The sequence below is a fragment of the Protopterus annectens genome, chromosome 8.part0 (genome assembly GCF_019279795.1).
Source record: "Protopterus annectens isolate FY-2018-M chromosome 8.part0, PAN1.0, whole genome shotgun sequence".
Lineage (NCBI taxonomy): Eukaryota > Metazoa > Chordata > Ceratodontiformes > Protopteridae > Protopterus > Protopterus annectens.
The window spans coordinates 1,270,256,932-1,270,277,049 of NC_056741.1; the positions used below are offsets into that span (position 1 = coordinate 1,270,256,932).

At 39.6% G+C, this 20,118-nt stretch overlaps 1 protein-coding gene across 3 annotated transcripts in view; it reads right to left on the reverse strand.

The window, feature by feature from the left end:
* The window catches only part of GRIK5 (glutamate ionotropic receptor kainate type subunit 5), a 3,838,183-nt gene that overhangs the window by 395,298 nt on the left and 3,422,767 nt on the right, over positions 1 to 20,118 (reverse strand). For all 3 annotated transcript variants that reach the window (XM_044080789.1, XM_044080790.1, XM_044080791.1), the window contains one exon: positions 5,451 to 5,654. In XM_044080789.1, the coding sequence (XP_043936724.1) occupies positions 5,451 to 5,654 (204 nt within the window). The remainder of the gene's footprint in view (positions 1 to 5,450; positions 5,655 to 20,118) is intronic.

Consider the following 20,118-nt stretch of genomic DNA (forward strand, 5'->3'; position numbering starts at 1 on the left):
CACATTGATGCTTACATATGTAGTTCTTTACTGTCTCAGTGACATGCCTGGCACATTGATGTTTACATATATAGCTGTATACTGTCTCAGTGATAAGTCTGACACATTGATGCTTACATATTTAGTTGTATACTGTCTCAGTGACATGCCTGGCACATTGATGCTTACATATATAGCTGTATACTGTCTCAGTGAAAAGTCTGACACATTGATGCTTACATATTTAGTTGTATACTGTCTCAGTGACATGCCTGGCACATTGATGCTTGCATATATAGCTGTATACTGTCTCAGTGATAAGTCTGACACATTGATGCTTACATATTTAGTTGTATACTGTCTCAAGTGACATGCCTGGCACATTGATGCTTACATATATAGCTGTATACTGTCTCAGTGATAAGTCTGACACATTGATGCTTACATATTTAGTTGTATACTGTCTCAGTGACATGCCTGGGGCATTGATGCTTACATATAAAGCTGTATACTGTCTCAGTGATAAGTCTGAAACATTGATGCTTACATATTTAGTTGTATACTGTCTCAGTGACATGCCTGGCACATTGATGCTTACATATATAGCTGTATACTGTCTCAGTGATAAGTCTGACACATTGATGCTTACATATTTAGTTGTATACTGTCTCAGTGACATGCCTGGGGCATTGATGCTTACATATAAAGCTGTATACTGTCTCAGTGATAAGTCTGACACATTGATGCTTACATATTTAGTTGTATACTGTCTCAGTGACATGCCTGGCACACTGATGCTTACATATGTAGCTCTGTACTGCCTTAGTGACATGCCTGGCATATTGATGCTTACATATGTAGTTGTATACTGTCTCGGTGATAAGTCTGGTTTATTGATGCTTGCATATATCATTGCAATATGGATCTTTGGCTCAGTTATTATTAACTTCCACACTGCAGAATTATGCAGTTTCGCTACATACCTTTCATACTTCCTTAGGTGCCAAATCTACTTATATTATGCCATAATAATCTACAACTTGTAAGCATGGTACATCTATTCCTATATGTACCTGGTTACTTACCACCTCTGACACTGTACACTGTACACCTGTAAACCTGTGACTCCCCTAATCCTGCTTACCTAATTCCATGTTCTCATTAGCAATGAAAGGCATGGCAGTGCAAGGTGTCTAACCTCATTTTGTGCTTCATGACTTTTCTTTTTTAAATGCATTGTGTATATACAAACATTTGTTTCTCTTAATTTATGTGTTTGCACAATTCTTTGGTGGTATTGCATTAAGCTGTGCTGAAGTAGTACAATTCTTCAGTGGCATCCCATTATAATATGGCCTTACCAGATTTCCCATATTAGCAATTATTTAATCACTATAATATTATGGAAATTCGCTTTTACAATGTGTTATAGTCTCTTTATAATGTTGTTTTCATGTCTGTCTCACCCATGGCCGCAATCTGTTGTGCCCTGGTGCCCATTACTCCGTGTCCATAACAAGGCATGTAGAACATAGGAGACTCTTGGTATGGCAGCATCGTGACAGAAGGATGACGTTTTTTTCAGTGGCCTACCCATTCACCACATGACCCTGTGAACAGTATGTAATGACATTAAAGCGGTTCATATGCACATATACCCATTACTGCAGATGATATATTCCTGTAATACCTACATACATCTGAGTAACCATCCACTCCCAGGGACCACAGGCAGGCAGAAAATTCATTCCATTGCAGGATGAGCAATGCACCAGGTAAGTCACTTTTCCTGCCCTCACTTGCTTCTTCAGTGTCTGTACCCACTTCTCAAAACTGCCTGGGTCAATGTCTGGACTCCATCTCTGTCCAGCAAAGGTTTAACAGTCTTATTCCATGACCTGCTCTGTACTGTGCAAATACATTATGTGCAGTGCATGCATATGTGTGTGTGTGTGTGTGTGTGTGTGTGTGTGTGTGTGTGTGTGTGTGTGTGTGTGTGTGTGTGTGTGTGTGTGTGTGTGTGTGTGTGTGTGTGTGTGTGTGTGTGTGTGTGAGTGTGTGTGTGTGTGTGTGTGTGTGTGTGTGTGTGTGTGTGTGTGTGTGTGTGTGTGTGTGTGTGTGTGTGTGTGTGTGTGTGTGAGTGTGTGTCTGTGTATACATATAAAATACATATTAAATGCGCATATTTATGTGCAGCAGTATGTTCTCTTAGTATGCTTATTTTTCAGTTCTCTGGGTGCTGAATTGCCAGCTCAGAGGTGTTGGATCATTACATGCTGCTCTATACTTATCTGGCTGGTTGTCATTCCTTAATGCATGAGTATTGAACACTTATAATGTATCCTTTGGTTGCAATGCCATACCATGGCAGCTTATCAAGACCAAATGATTTTAATATGTCATGACAGTTCTTCATAGTATACAAAACTTCCATGGCTGCTTACACATCTGTACCAGGGTACTTTTGTTAGGTTCAAATGTTCTGTTAAGGTCACTGTAAATAGCAAAGGCAGTTCTGACCCATTACATACTGATCCATTGACTTAGGTGACACTGGCACCACCCGGATACCAGATGCTACAGGGTGCAATACTTGTCTGACTGCCATACATCTCAACCACTTAGAGCAAGAGATCTGGACAAAGCCATAAATGATGGGGGGACAAAGGCCCAATATAGGGACAATTTTAAAATATTGCTCTTATAAACTTAGAAAGTTGGTGAAGTAACAGATTTTACATTAACACAGATTTTCTGAATGGTATGAAATCTGAAACTCAAAATGTCTATCATTATTTTCTGTCTTCAGTCCCCAGTGAGTTGCCAGAAAAACAAAATTTTATGAGAAACATACCAGAAGCACTCAAAGAACATTTCATCAGAGAGAGAGTTGTTAACAAGGCCAGCATGGCTATATCCAATGCTGGCAAGACTGATAGAAAAAAAATGGGTGGACGGGTGGGGTAAGTGAGAAATTCATGAACAAATCATTAAACAATAAGTGAAAAACAACCACAGATCATATACAATGATTTGACTGTTTTCTATTTTGCTTCAATGTCTTCACTATCTGTACAGTGATCAGAGTCCAAAGACTAATTGCTAGAAAGAAAAATGGCTCTTATTGCATATTGACACCCCACTTGTTACTGAGGTGACATAGCAGTTCTTGTACTACTGTTCTCATTTCTCTTATTATAACATCCTTGTCATGTAGCCTTTTAGAAAACAACCCTATATCATATTATTTACATTCTGAAGGACCACAATATATTGCTACTTGTTTTTGTTTTTAAATATGTTCTCATATTTCCCAGCCCGCCAGCTGTTCTACTGACACTGACTGCATGCTCTTACTTTATATAACAAAACAGCCTGGTGGTCCTGAGACTGACAGTATAACAAACAGGCTTAAGTTATGAGCTTCTAATGAGCTTGTGATTTAAGGTTTGAATCCCTCAGCCTCCATTTGCCTAGTGTGCAGCTGTAAGCAAGACACTTAACCAATTCTCCTGGGACCCATTCCAGGAACAGTCTAACTGTACATCAACTGGCTTATTTCACTTATGTATCTAGCAAATAAAAAAGATTGAAGTGATAAAAAAAGATGTTCTCAGCTGACTGCAAATACAAACAAGGTAACAGTCTTGCATAGACTTTCAAAATATTTAAGGACGATTGTCTGTCAAAAAATGTGGTTAATTAAGATATGAAACAATCCGCTACAAAAACACGTTTCTCAGACACCTGTGTGAATCTACAAAAGAGATAAGTAAGTACACAGAAATTGCAGAGGGGGTCTGGAATCACCTGCAAAATGCACAAAGAAGCTATATTTTTCAATAGATGATTTCCAGGAAAAATCAATAATTTTAGAAAACTACTACGAGAGGTGTTATGCTTTTCTATTTCCCTGACTCTCAGTATGTCATAATGTGATCCATGCTAACCAGTATATTCTGAACCGTAGTTTCTTTATTAAAGCATTTTCTGTCTCAATTGAATCCAATTTTAAAATAAGAAAGATCCCAGGTAAACACTTAGCAAGACAACATTAGCCATGTCCTCCTGCTTTTGAAAAAATGTTGGGTATCATTTTTCCTTCAAACTTGCTGCAAGGATGAAGGCGTAGACATACCTTGAAACTATCCAGAAAGCAAATGCATATTTTATGTGTCTCCAATGATGAAAGGAAGGAAGGATGAGTGATGGTGATAATGGTAGTGTGGAAGTGTAGTGCACTGTTGGTATTCACAATAATGGTAGTGTGGAAGTGTAGCGCACTGTTGGTATTCATGATAATGGTAGTGTAGAAGTATAGTTCACTGTTGGTATTCACGATAATGGTAGTGTAGAAGTGTAGTGCACTGTTGGTATTCACGATAATAGTAGTGTGGAAGTGTAGAGCACTGTTGGTATTCATGATAATGGTAGTGTGGAAGTGTAGCGCACTGTTGGTATTCATGATAATGGTAGTGCAGAAGTGTAGTTCACTGTTGATATTCACGATAATGGTAGCATGGAAGCGCAGTGCACTGTTGGTATTCATGATAATGGTAGTGTGGAAGTGTAGTGCACTGTTGGTATTCACAGTAATGGTAGTGTAGAAGTGTAGTGTACTGTTGGTATTCACAAACAAAAGCAAGGAGTACGAGGCTGGCTAAAAGTAATACATGACCAAAGAACCCATGGAGTTGTATTTCATTCTCCTTGTTCAGGTTTGTACCAAAATTGATGCCTAGACATTTGAAATTTGCTTTATACCTGTCTTAGTGATGTTTAGGTGTATACTGACCTAGACCATACAGCTAGAAAATTATTATGGTGACTTTAGGACTACTACATCTTTCAGACCCTGGTTTGAGACCTACAGCCTTATTCTGCTTACTGTATGATACTAAGCCAATTACTTATGTAGGTGAAATTTCCCTTGATGTCCCTAAAAATAAGCAGTCATTTGTGGTATTTCTTTTTCAGTTGTTAAAAACAAGTAAATGAAATACATATCACCTGTAGTTTGTGTGTGCATTTTGCTTAGCACTGTCTATATAACAAGTCAGTAAGCATAATTAATCATCAGGTATTTATTGTTGTTGTCCGGCTCACAGCTGGGTTGCATAAGGTCTGAAGGTGAGATCAGGGTAGCTGATGTCCAGGCTTGTCAGTTAACAGTAAAGATTGCAGTTATAAGAAATTTGCCACTTTGCAGACAAATGGGGTATAAGTGGTGTTGTAGCTGGCAAAAACACCTACACGAGACTGCAAAAATGATGTGTAAAGCTAAGAACCAGTGATCTCACTGTAACGGTATCTTCTTACTGAGCAATATAAGTTTGCAGCAGTAAATGTATCCTATAGCTACCTCTGAGGTGATATATATTCCTTAGAATGCTTCCCCTTACTTTTCATTCGTGTTGAGTTAAATCAAACTGTAAATGATGTTAAAATAGCATGCTTATATGGCATTTTACCCGGTTGATGAGCTCGCCAACCATGCCTGTCCAGGACCCATTAGGTTCAGGTGCTCCATATAACCCATCATCCACCAGTTTTATACGGTAGTTAAACTTCAGGATGTCCGCAATCTCCTTGAGCATGTCAACACAGAATCCCTCGTACTGGTCATTCCCTGATAGGTCCATGTAGTTGGGCTTCCTCATCACATAAGGGTTTTCCTGGGGCAAACAACAAAGCATTAGATATACATGTCAGCACATTAATGCAACTTGGTTTTAGTAACAATAAAAATTAAAATAAATTACTGTATTTTTAGTAACTTAAAGATAGAAGGCACTCTGAGCAATTCTCTTTCGTAAGATGGGTATGTTATAGGGTTAAAGACTCTTCTTATCAGACAGGGTATTCTGTGCCTCTCTTACATCACTTCTCCCTTACCTTGATGAGATGTTGTCTTATCATCATGCAAATAAATCACAAGACATTTCAGGAACAGTGTAACTGTACATCAGGGGCACTGTTCTCTGCGCCAGCAGCAATCTGGGTTCAAGGAGGCTGCTGACATCTATTTCTTGTAGAAGGCTGATATTGAGTGAAAGTGTGTTGCCATTATATGAAATGCTCCTTGAATAACAGTAACTGTGCCTTCATTCCCTTATAGTCTGCTAATCATGGCCAGAATAGTACACGTTAACGATAAGGGTGGAGTGATTGTTAACTGATTGAACAGACAGGTGTACAACCTTTGCATGTGCACAATGCCTTAGTCTGAGTCCAAGGATAAAGTTGGACCACAGCATTAGAACATGGCTGTTTATCACAGCCTCCAGAACTAGTTACTCCCAGCAGGAATGTAATATTTAGCAACAACTTGCAACTTTCTTGGCACCGCTTCCTAACTTAAGGATTGTATTTATTTATTTATTTCTTGTTCAGTGGGCTTGTCTGACTAGGTTTTTTCAGAAGGGTTTAAACAAGACATTCAGTAATATACATGAACAGACATTAAACAATATACATTAACAATTACACATTCATTTGCTAATTAGATTGCATTCATATGAAACAAAGCCAGCTATTAAAGTAGAAAAGATATGCATTAGTAAATGTTGAACTCTGAGATGCTGTTTTCTTGACTTACAAATCAAATGTTGTATCTACAAGAGGAAATAGGATAATGTTATTTATAAAAAGAATTAGGGCAAACCCTTAAGAATGGCACAATAGTGGGAGAAATTGTGAGACTGACTGCTTGAGAGGACAGAATAGACCCAGCTGAGCAAATGTATGGTTAGAAATTCAGTCCTGGGATATCTGTCATTCCTTTGATTAATAAGAATGTTAGTGTCCATGATGTCATTTTATGGTTTTCTACCAAAGTAATATGCACTTGTACAATTTCAGTCTCTTAGGTCATCTTCCAACATGAGTTTAAAGCTCTAAATGGTTGATAAGTTTTATTATAAGTCTGCAAAACAAGGGAGTTCCCTAATTGTCCTTTGTATTTACAGAAATAAATGGAACTATCCACATGTCGTGAACATGTGCACATAAACACACATTGAAGTAAGAAAGAAACAGCAACAACATTATTGGTAAGAAAACAGCAGATGTACATTGGGTTAGGCTGGTGATCTAAGGACTTGTTATATTGTTTTTGTACCACTGAAAAAAAGGAGATGAAAAAAAACATGACCCTACCTGAACATGACAACAAGTTAAGAAACAGAAAATTCCTTTCTTCTCACACTTTTTGAGAAAAGTAAAGTTCTTGGAAAAAAATAATTGGAGGCAAGACTGTGGTACTCTTGGAAACAACAGGACTACAAGACCAAAGGAAATATTTTTCTGGTAGATTACACAGGAGCACTGTGGTAGGTGATGTGTCCTCTCTGAACTTACACAAGAGCATAGTGGTAGGTGATGTGTCCTCTCTGAACTTACACAGAAGGAGTGTGGTAGGTGATGTGTCCTCCCTGAACTTACACAGGAGCAGTGTGGTAGGTGATGTGTCCTCTCTGAACTTACACAGAAGGAGTGTGGTAGGTGATGTGTCCTCTCTGAACTTACACAGGAGCAGTGTGGTAGGTGATGTGTCCTCTCTGAACTTACACAAGAGCAATGTAGTAGGTGATGTGTCCTCTCTGAACTTACACAAGAGCAGTGTGGTGGGTGATGTGTCCTCCCTGAACTTACACAGGAGCAGCATGGTAGGTGATGTGTCCTCTCTGAACTTACACAGGAGCAGTGTGGTAGGTGATGTGTCCTCTCTGAACTTACACAGGAGCAGTGTGGTAGGTGATGTGTCCTCTCTGAACTTACACAAGAGCAGTGTAGTAGGTGATGTGTCCTCTCTGAACTTACATAGGAGCAGTGTAGTAGGTGATGTATCCTCTCTGAACTAACACAAGAGCAGTGTGGTAAGTGATGTATCCTCTCTGAACTTACACAAGAGCAGTGTGGTAGGTGATGTGTCCTCCCTGAACTTACACAGGAGCAGTGTGGTAGGTGATGTGTCATCTCTGAACTTGCACAAGAGCAGAGTGGTAGGTGATGTGTCCTCTCTGAACTTACACAAGAGCAGTGTGGTAGGTGATATGTCCTCTCTGAACTTACACAGGAGCAGTGTGGTAGGTGATGTGTCCTCTCTGAACTTACACAGGAGCAGTGTGGTAGGTGATGTGTCCTTTCTGAACTTAGACAAGAGCAGTGTGGTAGGTGATGTGTCCTCACTGAACTTACACAAGAGCAGTGTGGTAGGTGATGTGTCCTCTCTGAACTTACACAGGAGCAGTGTGGTAGGTGATGTGTCCTCTCTGAACCTACACAGGAGCAGTGTGGTAGGTGATGTGTCCTCTCTGAACTTACACAAGAGCAGTGTGGTAGGTGATGTGTCCACTCTGAACTTACAAAGTAGCAGTGTGGTAGGTGATGTATCCTCTCTGAACTTAAAGAGGAGCAGTGTGGTAGGTGATGTATCCTCTCTGAACTTACACAGGAACAGTGTGGTAGGTGATGTGTCCTCTCTGAACTTTGTAAGATCTGCAACATAGTCTCATACAAGACTCTAACCAACAAACCACCAGACTTGTTTAAGCCTCCGATTTTCCTGAGCTAGCCTCTGCTGACTGTGCTGTCAGCTAAACTCAAGTTTGCCAACAGCACAGAGAAATGCCTGTGTCTTTGATCCAGGAGGTAACAGAGAAATCTGAACATCTCTGTAATTACCTTCTCATGGCGCCTCTGTGCTTACATCCGAGCATGGCATGAGAAGATATGAATTGCAAGCAGTTAGCCCTGAGTGCCTTCCACAAGCGAGAGAGACTGTACTGCCGATTTGTAGTTCAGCTTAATGTAAAACACTGAAATTATAACCGTACTTGCAATTTACTTTGTATAGTTACAATTCAGAGTGTTTTTACATTAAGATCACATTAAAGTTGTAGTAGAAAATCCACTGTAAAAGTTGTTGATAAAGCAAGTGGTGGCAGCCAATCAGAGTCTTGCAATCCAAGCCACCACTTGCACGGATCGCCATATAGGCACTACAAGGATTTCCCATTCAGCTTGGCTCAAGAACTGCCATCAAATATTGCTTGTTCATATTTGCATTAATAATTCCAAAATCATGCTACATACAAGGTATCAGAATATTTTATCTTGAAGCATACATGACGACAAACACTACTGTATTGATATCTGACCTCTGCCAATGAGTATTTGTTTAGAACTGTAAGGTGATAACTTTATTTTTAAGGGCTTAGGCCACACGCACTAGGAGTTAAAGGTACACACTCAAAAAGAGTTGTACTGGAGGGAATGAGTTAAAACATGGAAACAATTTTCTACTAGTCTGCTGTCATTGTATTATTTGCGGCTGTTCTGAAGCCCTGTATGCATTGCTGTTGATAGTGCTGAAACCAAAGATGTTGCCATAGTTTTCAACAAATCACTGATAAAAGCAATAGTATCTCACTCACCACAGACTAAGCTTTCACAAACAAAAGCAATATTATCTCACTCGCCACAGACCAAGCTTTCACAAATCCATAGGTGAAAGAAGCTTATTCAAAAATAACATCAAACTGGAACAGCTGTCTAAAATAAATTTGCCTTTTTACACAATGAAGCAAGTAGAGAAATACAGGGAATAGCTAAACCTGCTCATACTTCATAGAAATGTTGTTATGCACACAGTATTCACCATAACAGTCTTGCGGTAGATAGTACGTTAAATAAACAGGATGACTGAGCCAACAGTGGCAGACACTCGCGGCCTGAACTCAAAACTACAGGACTTGACAGATGCTTATGGGCTGCCTAGCAACTTCCTTGAGATCGACATGACAGCTGGTGTTGGTTTAGGTTATAGTCATTTCACAACCTACGAGGTCTGCAGGCAGGTAAGTGAGGAAAGTGAAGTTATTGGTTTTGAGCGGGTTTGTTCTCTAAATGTGACAAATCTTATCGGTTTTATAGACTGGTGAATTGGCTGTTCCGACGTCTCCATGTTGGTGTATTTCTTTAGGCCATCTGACTGTGTAACGTTTTGGGGATGACTGCCAATAGTGGAATGTTTAACTTGAGTTTACGTTGCAGTAGTACCTCACTCCTTGCATTATGTGCTACCATGTAATGTCTGTTTGTTCATTTGTGGATTAAATTACTTTGTAGTATTTCTAGACTCCAGTTAGTGTATGTGCCCCTCTCCAACACACACCTACACACTTACTCTTGGGACTTGCGAATTACTGTTTTTATTATTATTTCCTATTGTTAACTTAAGGAAGGCCTTAAGAATTTGGATGAAAGTGCTTTTTAATAGTGCTGTCTGTATTTTTGTGTCCAGCTTGTTTGATCGGTACAGCTATTCTCTACCGGGTTTTGTTTGTAGCTCTTGAACAACTTTTGAGTATATACATTTCACAGTGGTCACTAGTAACTTGTTGCAACTCCTACAGGTATTGTTTTGCCTTGTAGATTATATAAAGTATACAAATGTGAAATATACATGTGTGTATATACAGCAGCTGACATATTCTTATTACAAACAAAAAATGTAGTGTTTTGCTTTTTACTTTCATGTGATGCGGAGAAGGATGTAGAGAATAGACGCACAGTCATGGAGGAAATGGTTATGAAAAACTTTCTTTTTTTTTTGAGAGAGTTGTGCATTCTGTAGTGGCGAATACTAGACTTGAGGATACAAGATAGTACTCAAAATAGGCTCAAGGTGAGTGTATATATAGTAGTTACAAATACGAACTTGGCATTTCCTTCACAGTGGAAAGTAATAGTAAACTAAGGGGAAGTTGATTACTGAAGTCACCACTGAGTGGATAAATCATAAGCATTTGGCTGTGTTTTTCAGGAAGATTGACCTAATGTCTCTAGCTGTTTGGCAGGTTCTAACCCCAAAGATTGGTCCTGAGACTTCAGATGTGTACTCTGCTAATTTTTAACTAGGCCAACACGTAACACATTGAATCCTGCATTCAGCAGCACAGTTGACTTGAGACAGGAGCGGCCCTAGGTCAACTGGTGCCCTAGGCAAAACAGCTCCACGGCGCCCCCAACACATTACCAGGTGCCCCCATCCTGGTCTACCTACACCAAATTAATACTGGAAAAGTGCCCCTGCTACACCGGCGCCCTAGGCGGCCGCCTAGTTGGCCTATGCCTAAGGCCGGCCATGACTTGAGATGTGTACTCTGCTAATTTTTAACTAGGCCAACAAGTAACATATTGAATCCTGCATTCAGCAGCACAGTTGACATTCTGAGATTTGTATTAATAATGAAAGGCTGGGAGAGTTAGAAGAGACTCACTGTGGTGCATTCTATGAATACATGTTATCAGCAAAAAGTTTGTGCTGGGAGTAAATGCCTCCCACCCCCAATGAAATTGTTTTTGGGTAAGAATAAGACATGCAGATGTAAGAGAGCTGTTTTTCATTATTTCATAGACTGTAATGAATACTCCTTTTAATTTTCTTATTTTGTTATTGCCTATATCTTTATTGTGAAGGCCACTGTGAAATCAGAAGCCTTATATAGCAGAGCTTATTTTCATTTTGAGTTTTCTTATTTATAGTTTGTTCTATTAAAAAAATGCTTTTAAGTGGTTGACATCATGTTGGCATGTGAGTTGGAGGTGTTAAGTGTAGCTCTTTCTCGACAGACAGGAATGTGATACATTCCTGGAATTTTTAATAAGTTCTATCAGCTCTCAGTAAAGTCCAGATTTATGTCTGCTTGGCAGCCTAAGAACTTAAGTGGAAGTCTCGGGGGGGGGGGGGGCTTAAACACCAAAGGTATCAGGTAATCTCAATGAAACTAAGAAAAAGTTCAATAGCTTGGCTGATGAAGGGGAACACTTGGGGGGGGGGGGGCTGCACAGTGAGGGGTAGACCAGATTTACATAAAATAGTCACCACTGAGCTGCACACTTATGGACTACATCTCTTTAAATGATAACCAAGTTCTACCCATATTTCTATGCTCACCATTTAATGCCCTTGTCCAAGAGATACACAGGTGTAACCCCTGAGGTGAATTTACGGTTACCCATTCATTCTTCTAGATTGCATTTGAAGAGGGGCAAAGAAATGTTCTGTTTGACAGAAAGTGGGAGTCTGTTCCAAATGTGTGGCAACCTCTGGGAGACAAATCTGTCCCTCCGGCGGGTTCTTTTAATGTCACATACCAGGTTAAGGTCTTTAGAGCAAGTAAGCCCTGTACCATTTCAGTTCTGGATACGCAACATTTCCAATAAAGCAGGGTCATATATTGCCTTATATGCAAGGCAGAGATCGCCTCTGAGTAGTCTGTATGAAACAGAATAAGGTGGCAGTGATTTCAGATGATGAAGACCAGGAATTTTCCTTGTGAGGAACCTTTGTGGTCTCTCCAACTACTGCAGGTGCTTGGAAAGGTACATAACCAAAAGGGGTGTTGTACTCAATTATTGGCCTGATGAGGGAAGAGTACAGAGAGGTTATAAATTATTTTTTTTTCTGGAGGCAATGCCCTTATGAACTGAGCAATATAGAATGCCCTTCTTACCACTGTGGAGACATGGTGATCAAAGGTAAGGTTATACTGAAGGGGTTGCTTGGGTGAATGCTTCATTTTGGTGGTTGCACATACTAGGAAATGTTACTGAAGCTTCGTTTGGGGAAGTGTTTAATTTTGGTTGTGCATAACTCAACATTCTACTGAAGGGGTTTCTTGGGTGAAGTGTTCCTGCTGGTGGTTGCACATCCTTCTGTTACTGAAGGGTTGCTTGGGGAAACGTTTCATTTAGCTGCATGTATACCTCGACATACTAATGAGGATGTTGCTTGAGGAAATAATTCATTGTGCATCAGGGAAGTGCTTGTGCATACATGGTCTGACTGCTTAAGTGACAGCTGGGTAAAATAGTTTATTGTGTCAATTTAGTGCTTGTGCATACACAATGCAAACAACTGGGGGGGGGGTTACTGGGGAAACATAGAAATTAAGTCTGCAAATTACATATGATTACATTACTTAGAATACAGCACAGAAATATAAACACAGTGTAATATGCCAAAATATAAGACATCAGATACACCTAATTAATAGTATAATGTAAAGTACGCAATTAAAGACACTTCTGCTTGTATTATTCTATTTGTGATTATTCTCCTTAGTTATTACTTGCTGACTACTACCAGCATGCAGCTACCATATATTTTGTGCATTTTTCCTGGTTTTATCCACAGATTTCTCTGCATCCACATCTTTGGTGACTGTCTATCACATTTGTATGTGTGTGTGTGTGTGTGTGTGTGTGTGTGTGTGTGTGTGTGTGTGTGTGTGTGTGTGTGTGTGTATATATATATATATATATATATATATATATATATATATATATATATATATATATATATATATATATATATATATATATATCACCCCATAGGAGGTTATACTCTGCTTTGGTGAAGTTTAAATTCTACAATAAGTTACATTTAAAATTTGTAGAGGCATTAAGCAAGGATGGCCACTAAGTAGAAGTGTATTTTTCTTAGTTATAAAGGCTCTAAATGAGGATTACTATTTTTTTAGTTCTCTTCCTTTATAGAATATTCTATCTGTGTCTATTCTGTGCTTGTTCTGCATGATGTATTTCAATAAAAGACCCCAACCCATGTATTGATGTTCAACACAACCCTTTTAAGAAACATCCATGGTTTTCATGCAAAATTTAGGTCTGACCTTTGTTTGTTCTCTGAATGTTGGTATTGCTCAACCAGATATTTTGGACAATATGTCTGCCTTTTTTACTTCTGTGTCTTATTGTAACCAGAGGGATAGTTAGGTGACATAACATGACTTACTACCTTTTAGATTAATTATTAGATGGATCAGCCAGATAGGTTTGACATTTTTGCTTGTCTTATTGCATTTCTGATTATACTCAGTAGTTGCCTGAGTGAGATAAAGGTTATTACTTGCTGACTACTACCAGCATGGAGGTACCATATATTTTGTGCATTTTTCTTGGCTTTGTCAGTCATGTGTGGAATTTAGGTGGGAGGAAGGGCTCAGTCATATCTAAGTGTTGTACTATTTTATTGAATTACTCTGGTGTTCTCCTTACTGATAATAATCACTCTGTGCTACATAACAGCTTCACAAGGTAATATAATGAATGCCTATTCAACAGGTTCTGTGGAGCAATTATCACCTGTGCTTAAGCAGGCATAGCTTTGCAGTAATGAAATTCAGGTCATTGGTACATTACCAATAAGTGCAGTTAAAATATATCACTGAGTCATTATCACTTTTCAGGCCAAACTCTCAGCTGTCTCTGTTATTCTCATAAGTAGAAGTTGTTATCACATTGATAAATGCACAAGCCAACTTTGGGTTTTTCTCCACTTGGAGTCATTGCAAGCCACCACCACCAAACCAGTTTATTTCTCTCAATTTTACAATTTTTACAATTTCAAGAAATGTAACAAATATATGAGGCATGTGGATAGGAGTGAAGTTTTGGATGAGCGAACCAGGTAATGCTATTGATATACATATATGTGTAGTCTTCCAGTACATCTCTCAAACAGCAGTAGTAACCTGTCTGCATTTCTTTCATGTGCAGGTGTGCCCACCTTGTGTCAGTGACATCGTTTCACGAGCTGGAGAACGACAAGTGAGAGTGTGGGTGTGTGACCATTCCTACATTCACTGGGCTGCCAGCCATGCCTCAGTAACTGAAAACCATTACAACTTGAGCTTCCTCACATCCAGTGTGAAGGTATACTGGATTGCAAGAAGAGGTATGCATTGGAGCGGAGTACTGCAGTTGTTGGAAGAAAAGTGTTCCATCTACCTTGAGCTCGACATCCTTGTGCTGCACATTGGAGGGAATGATGTGATCAGACAACCACTTGGAAGGCTATGGTTTCAAATCAGAGCAATTTTTGAACACCTGCAGTCGTGGTGGCCATGTTGTCATTTTGTGTGGTCTGACATAATTCCTTGCCAGATATGGAAGACAGCAAACAGTCAAGGGGCAGTGCACAAGGCCAGATATTTACAGAATGGATTCATGCATGGCTTGATGCACAGGGTCAGTGGATCTCCAATCTGCCATGGCAGCATCACCACAGAAGATGTTCACCTGTTCAGAATGGATGGTGTTCACCTAACTGAGGAGAGCATATAATTGTTCTTGACTGACCTCCACAATGGTGTGAGGAGAGCTATGCAGGATTGGTAATGTGTAGCTTGTAAGAAGAATGGAAAACACCCATGACCAAGTAGAACCAGTATGGTAAGTAAAACTCTATTATGAACTGTGTTGTGTAAAATATGATATTTTTCAGAGTTTGGCAAATAACTGTGGGAAGGATCTGGTGAAGATGCTGAGAAAGAACAACCGTTTCAGGAGAGTGCTACCACATACAATCAAATATGTCAGTAACCATCCTGCAGTACTTCTTTTTTTAATTCTTCTTTTATCAGGCATGTGTAGAGATTAGATGACAGGAAGCGCTTAGTAATACAGAACTTGATCCCTTAGGTCCATTGCTGAATGGACACATGTAAAGAGAAAAGGCATAGGTAAGGAAGACTGCTGACACTGAAAGAGGTCATGAGACTGTAGTGGTATCATCTATCTGAGTGGGTAGCCAGCATAGGTATTGGACAGATCAGATGGCCTTGCATGCCACTACCTTTCTTTTTCTCTTTACACGTACCCATTCAGCAGTATGTTGGCTACACCAAGAATGTGTATATCTACAATTATATCTGTCAACATGGTAAAACAACTGGGTCTGAATGCTGTACACATGTACAGATATCCATTTGTTTAGGACTTTTTTTCTCATATTTTGGTAAATAACTTTGCAAGGGAGCATCTGAATGTTCATAGGTTCATAGGTTCATAGGTTTATACTAGGCTATCTGCCCTAAGGCATTTATAAGCCTAGCCCAGAGTTTTTCTGGCTTACGCCACCCCTTATGTTAAAAAATACTGTGCCCATTAGTTTGCTGTGCCTCTGTCCAGCAGTGAAACAGAGATGATTCCCGGGGTAAGCCTATGATCTCCCATCCACCGGTCAAGATTTCTCTTGAACAGAGCCAGCGAGGTGCTCTGCCTCACATGGACCGGGATTTTATTCCACAACATAGGGAGTCTCTGGGTGACAAATCTATCCCTCCAGCATGTCCTATTTATATCTGTGCTAAGGTTTAAGTCACTTGCTCTAGTGGATCTGGTAGATTTGGATTTTTTGAGGTGGAGCATGCCCATTAATTCCGGGTTGGACATGGCCTTGTATGTCAGGCACAGGTCACCTCTGAGCAGACGGTATGCGACTGAATAGAGCTGGAGTTTCTTCAGTCTGGCAGCATATGACAGATTTTGGAGTCCCTTTATCCTTTTGGTGAGGAACTTTTGGGGTCTCTCCAATTTCTGCAGGTGTCGGGTGAGATACATCCCGAATGGGGCATTGTACTCGATCATTGGTCTGATAAGTGAAGAGTACAGGGGAACAATAACCTCACTTGATCTGCATGTGAATCCCTTCATGATCAGGTGGGCAATGTAGAAGGTTTTTCTAACCACTTTAGCAATGTGAGTGTCAAAAGAAAGGCCACTGTTAACCTGGGTCCCCAGGTCCCTGATAACCTCTTCTGTGCTTAGTGGATTGCCACCTATATGGTAGCTTGGGGTTACCTTGTTTTTCCCGAAGGGTATGACTATACATTTTTTGGCATTTAACTTCAGGCCATGGCTCTGGCACCAGCTATCAGTTTCAGTGAGACCCCTCTGAAGGATATCTGTGTCCGATGTACTTTCCACTATGGCTCCCAGTTTGCAGTCATCTGCAAACTTTGTCAGCCATAGTCCTCCTATGTTAGCCTGTACTTCTGAGAAGTAGATGCTGAACAAAAGGGGGCCAAGGACTGAGCCATGTGAGACACCACTTGTGACCGGCTTGGAGTCTGACATGGCGCCAGCTACTCTAACCCTGTGAGTTCTGTCCTTTAGCCAGTTTGCAACCCATCTTGTGACATATGGGTTTACATTTAAGCTGGTAAGTTTCTCTATACCCGAGTGGAGTATTGTGTCGAAAGCTTTTGCAAGGTCAAGGTAGGCTGTATGGACTGTCTTTCCCTCATCAATGGCCTTGGAGACTGTTTTGAAGAAGTCGACCAAGTTCAAAAGGCATGATCTGCCCTTGACAAAGCCAAACTGGGTCGGGTCCAATGTATGCAAGTCCCCTATGTCTTTGTTTATGAGTTCCATTATGATCCTCTCCATAGCTTTGCAGACCAGGCTTGTTAAGCTTATGGGGTGGTAATTACCAGGGTCCATAGAGGCACCGCCTTTGTGGAGTGGGACCACAGTTTCCGTATGCCACTCCTTGGGCACGTATCCTGTAGTAAGGCTAAGATTAAACAGCTGCCTTATGTGCAGGTTTAGTTCCTCATTGAGTTCATGTAGCACACAGCCGGGGACACCATCCGGTCCCATTGATGCTGTGTTTTTAGCTTTAGAGAGAGCAGCTTTCACCTGCGCATTGGAGATGTCTGGGAGGCTGCACTCCACTGGGATATTTATCTCTCCTTTTGGGGGGGGGGTGAAGTTTGCACTAAACCTGTCTGCCAGTATGTTGGCAATGTCTGTGGGTTCAGTGATTTTTGTATCATTTTGGACTAATTCTGAGCATATCTGGGAGTTTCCACCCAGGTTTCTAACATAGCTGAAGAAGGCCTTATGATTGTCTTTTGAATCTATGGCAATTTTTCTCTCAAAGTTGGCCTTGGATGATTTTATGAGTGCTCGTATTTTTTTACTAATAATGATCAAAGGAGTCTTCTCTTTTATGGATTTTGCTCTATCATGTAACAGCTTTCTCCTCTTATTGTAAAGTTTGTTTATGGCTGAGGTCCACCAGACTGGATGTTTGCCCTTGGTGGAAAGAGTCTTGGTTTTATTAGGGATTGCCTGATCCATGCAGTCCTGGAGGTGTTCGTAGAAGGCATTTGTAAGGGCTTCCACAGCTTGGGTTGTGGTTTCCACTGGCTTGGGGGCCTTGAAGGATACCACACCAGTCTTGAGTAGTGTGAAGTTTGCTTTAGAGAAGTTCTTCACTGTGGTCTTTTTTGTTTGGGGTGGGGGCGGGATGTGGATATCCAGTGAGATTAGTTTATGATCTGATCTCACCCATGAGTGATATACTTCTGGTGTGGAGCATTTTGTCCCCATGTTTGTGATGATGAGATCAGTATACTTTCTCCTCTTGTGGGAACGGTGACTAGTTGTTCCATGGCATTTGAATTTATGAACTCCAGGAACCCTTGGGCTAGAAAGTTTGGGCTTGAGCTTGAAAATGTGCTATGTAATACCTTATTTTAAAGACATTATTTATAGTTCCAACATGGTTAAAGAACTGTGCTTCTATGTTGTACACATGTACAGATATCAAAGTTTGTTTTAAACTTATGGTTATGGAAATTATGACTTTTTGTCATATTTTGGTAAATAACTTTGCAAGGGAGCATCTGAATGTGCTAAGTAATACCTCATTTTGAAGACAGTATTCATATTTCCAACATGGCAAAATAACTGTTATGTTGTACACATGTACAGATATCAAAGTTTGTTTCGGACCTATGGTTATGGAAATTATGATTTTTTTTTCATATTTTGGTAAATAACTTTGCAAGGGAGCATCTGAATGTGCTAAGTAATACCTCATTTTGAAGATAGTATTCATAGTTCCAACATGGTAAAAGAACTGTGCCTTTATGTTGAGCACATGTACAGATATCAAAGTTTGTTTCGGACTTAAGTTATGGAAATTATGATTTTTTTCATATTTTGGTTAAAAACTTTGCAGGGGAGCATGCCAGTGTGCCAAGCAATGCCTCATTTTGAAGACAGTGTTACTCCTTACAACATGGTAAAATAGGTCTGTCTGTGCACTGTATACATGTACAGATATCACAGTTTGTTTAGTCTTGTAGGATTACGAAAATTATATATTTCCAATACTTGTCATTATTATGAAACAAGAGCAAAATCCACAACTTCCGAAACAAGTTTATTCTCTCACTCAGAATAAAGAGAATAAACTTGTTTCGGAAGTTGTGGATTTTGCTGTTGTTTCATTTCATCTTTTGCTGGTTTTGGTTGTTTATATACTTGTCATTATTATGCCCATATCTTTGTAAGGGAGCATGTTGATGACACAAATGATGCATCATTTTGAAACTGACATTGAGATGCCCAACTTCTACACTGATATGTAGCCTCTGTCTGTTACAGGTGATGAGATATTATGCTTTGTTTATTTATCAATTATGAGAAATATTATATTAATCATATTTCTGTGAATATCTCTGTAAAGGAGCATCACAGAGTAATGGTTAAAGTATCATTTTAAAGTTGACATTCATACAAACAAATTAAATACAAATTGTATAGGTCTAAATGGTACATTGACCAAGATATTGTGCTTTGCTTTTCCAAAAAGGTAAAAAATATGCACAATATCAACATTCCTTGCCAAATATTTAATAATGACTTTGATACGCACTATCAGCATTTACACTGTTGGAAAGGTCAGTGTCTGATGAACAACTTTCATATTTACATTTTTAATCTAGCTCTTATAGTTAAAGAGTTATGAACATTTATTTTCTGTATGGAATTAGAAATGGATTTTCTGAAAATGAGCTCAGGCTGGAGTGTTGTTCCTATGGTGGAATTAAGCAGGCAGCTTTTTCTGAGCTGCTCCAGAGTGAATGAGTTAAAAAAAAAAAGAGGAATACTAAAACCAGATATAAAATGTGATGAGTTACCAATGCTCCATGACTCAAAATTATAACTTTACAACAAATCTTTGGACTAATAAATATTAGCAATGGTTCCTGTGAATATCTCTGTAAAGGAGCATCACACAGTAATGTTTTAAGTATCACTTTAAAGCTGACATTCATACAGAGATCACCACTGGTGATCTCTGCCTAACATACAAAGCTATGTCAAACCCAGAGCTGTTGGACATGCTCCACTTAAAGAAATCCCAATCCCTCCGAGCTACATGCTCTAGGGACCTAATCATTGTCACCAAAATAAACAGAACATGCTGAAGTGATATATTCCTGTCCCAGAGCCTTCACATACTCTGAAATA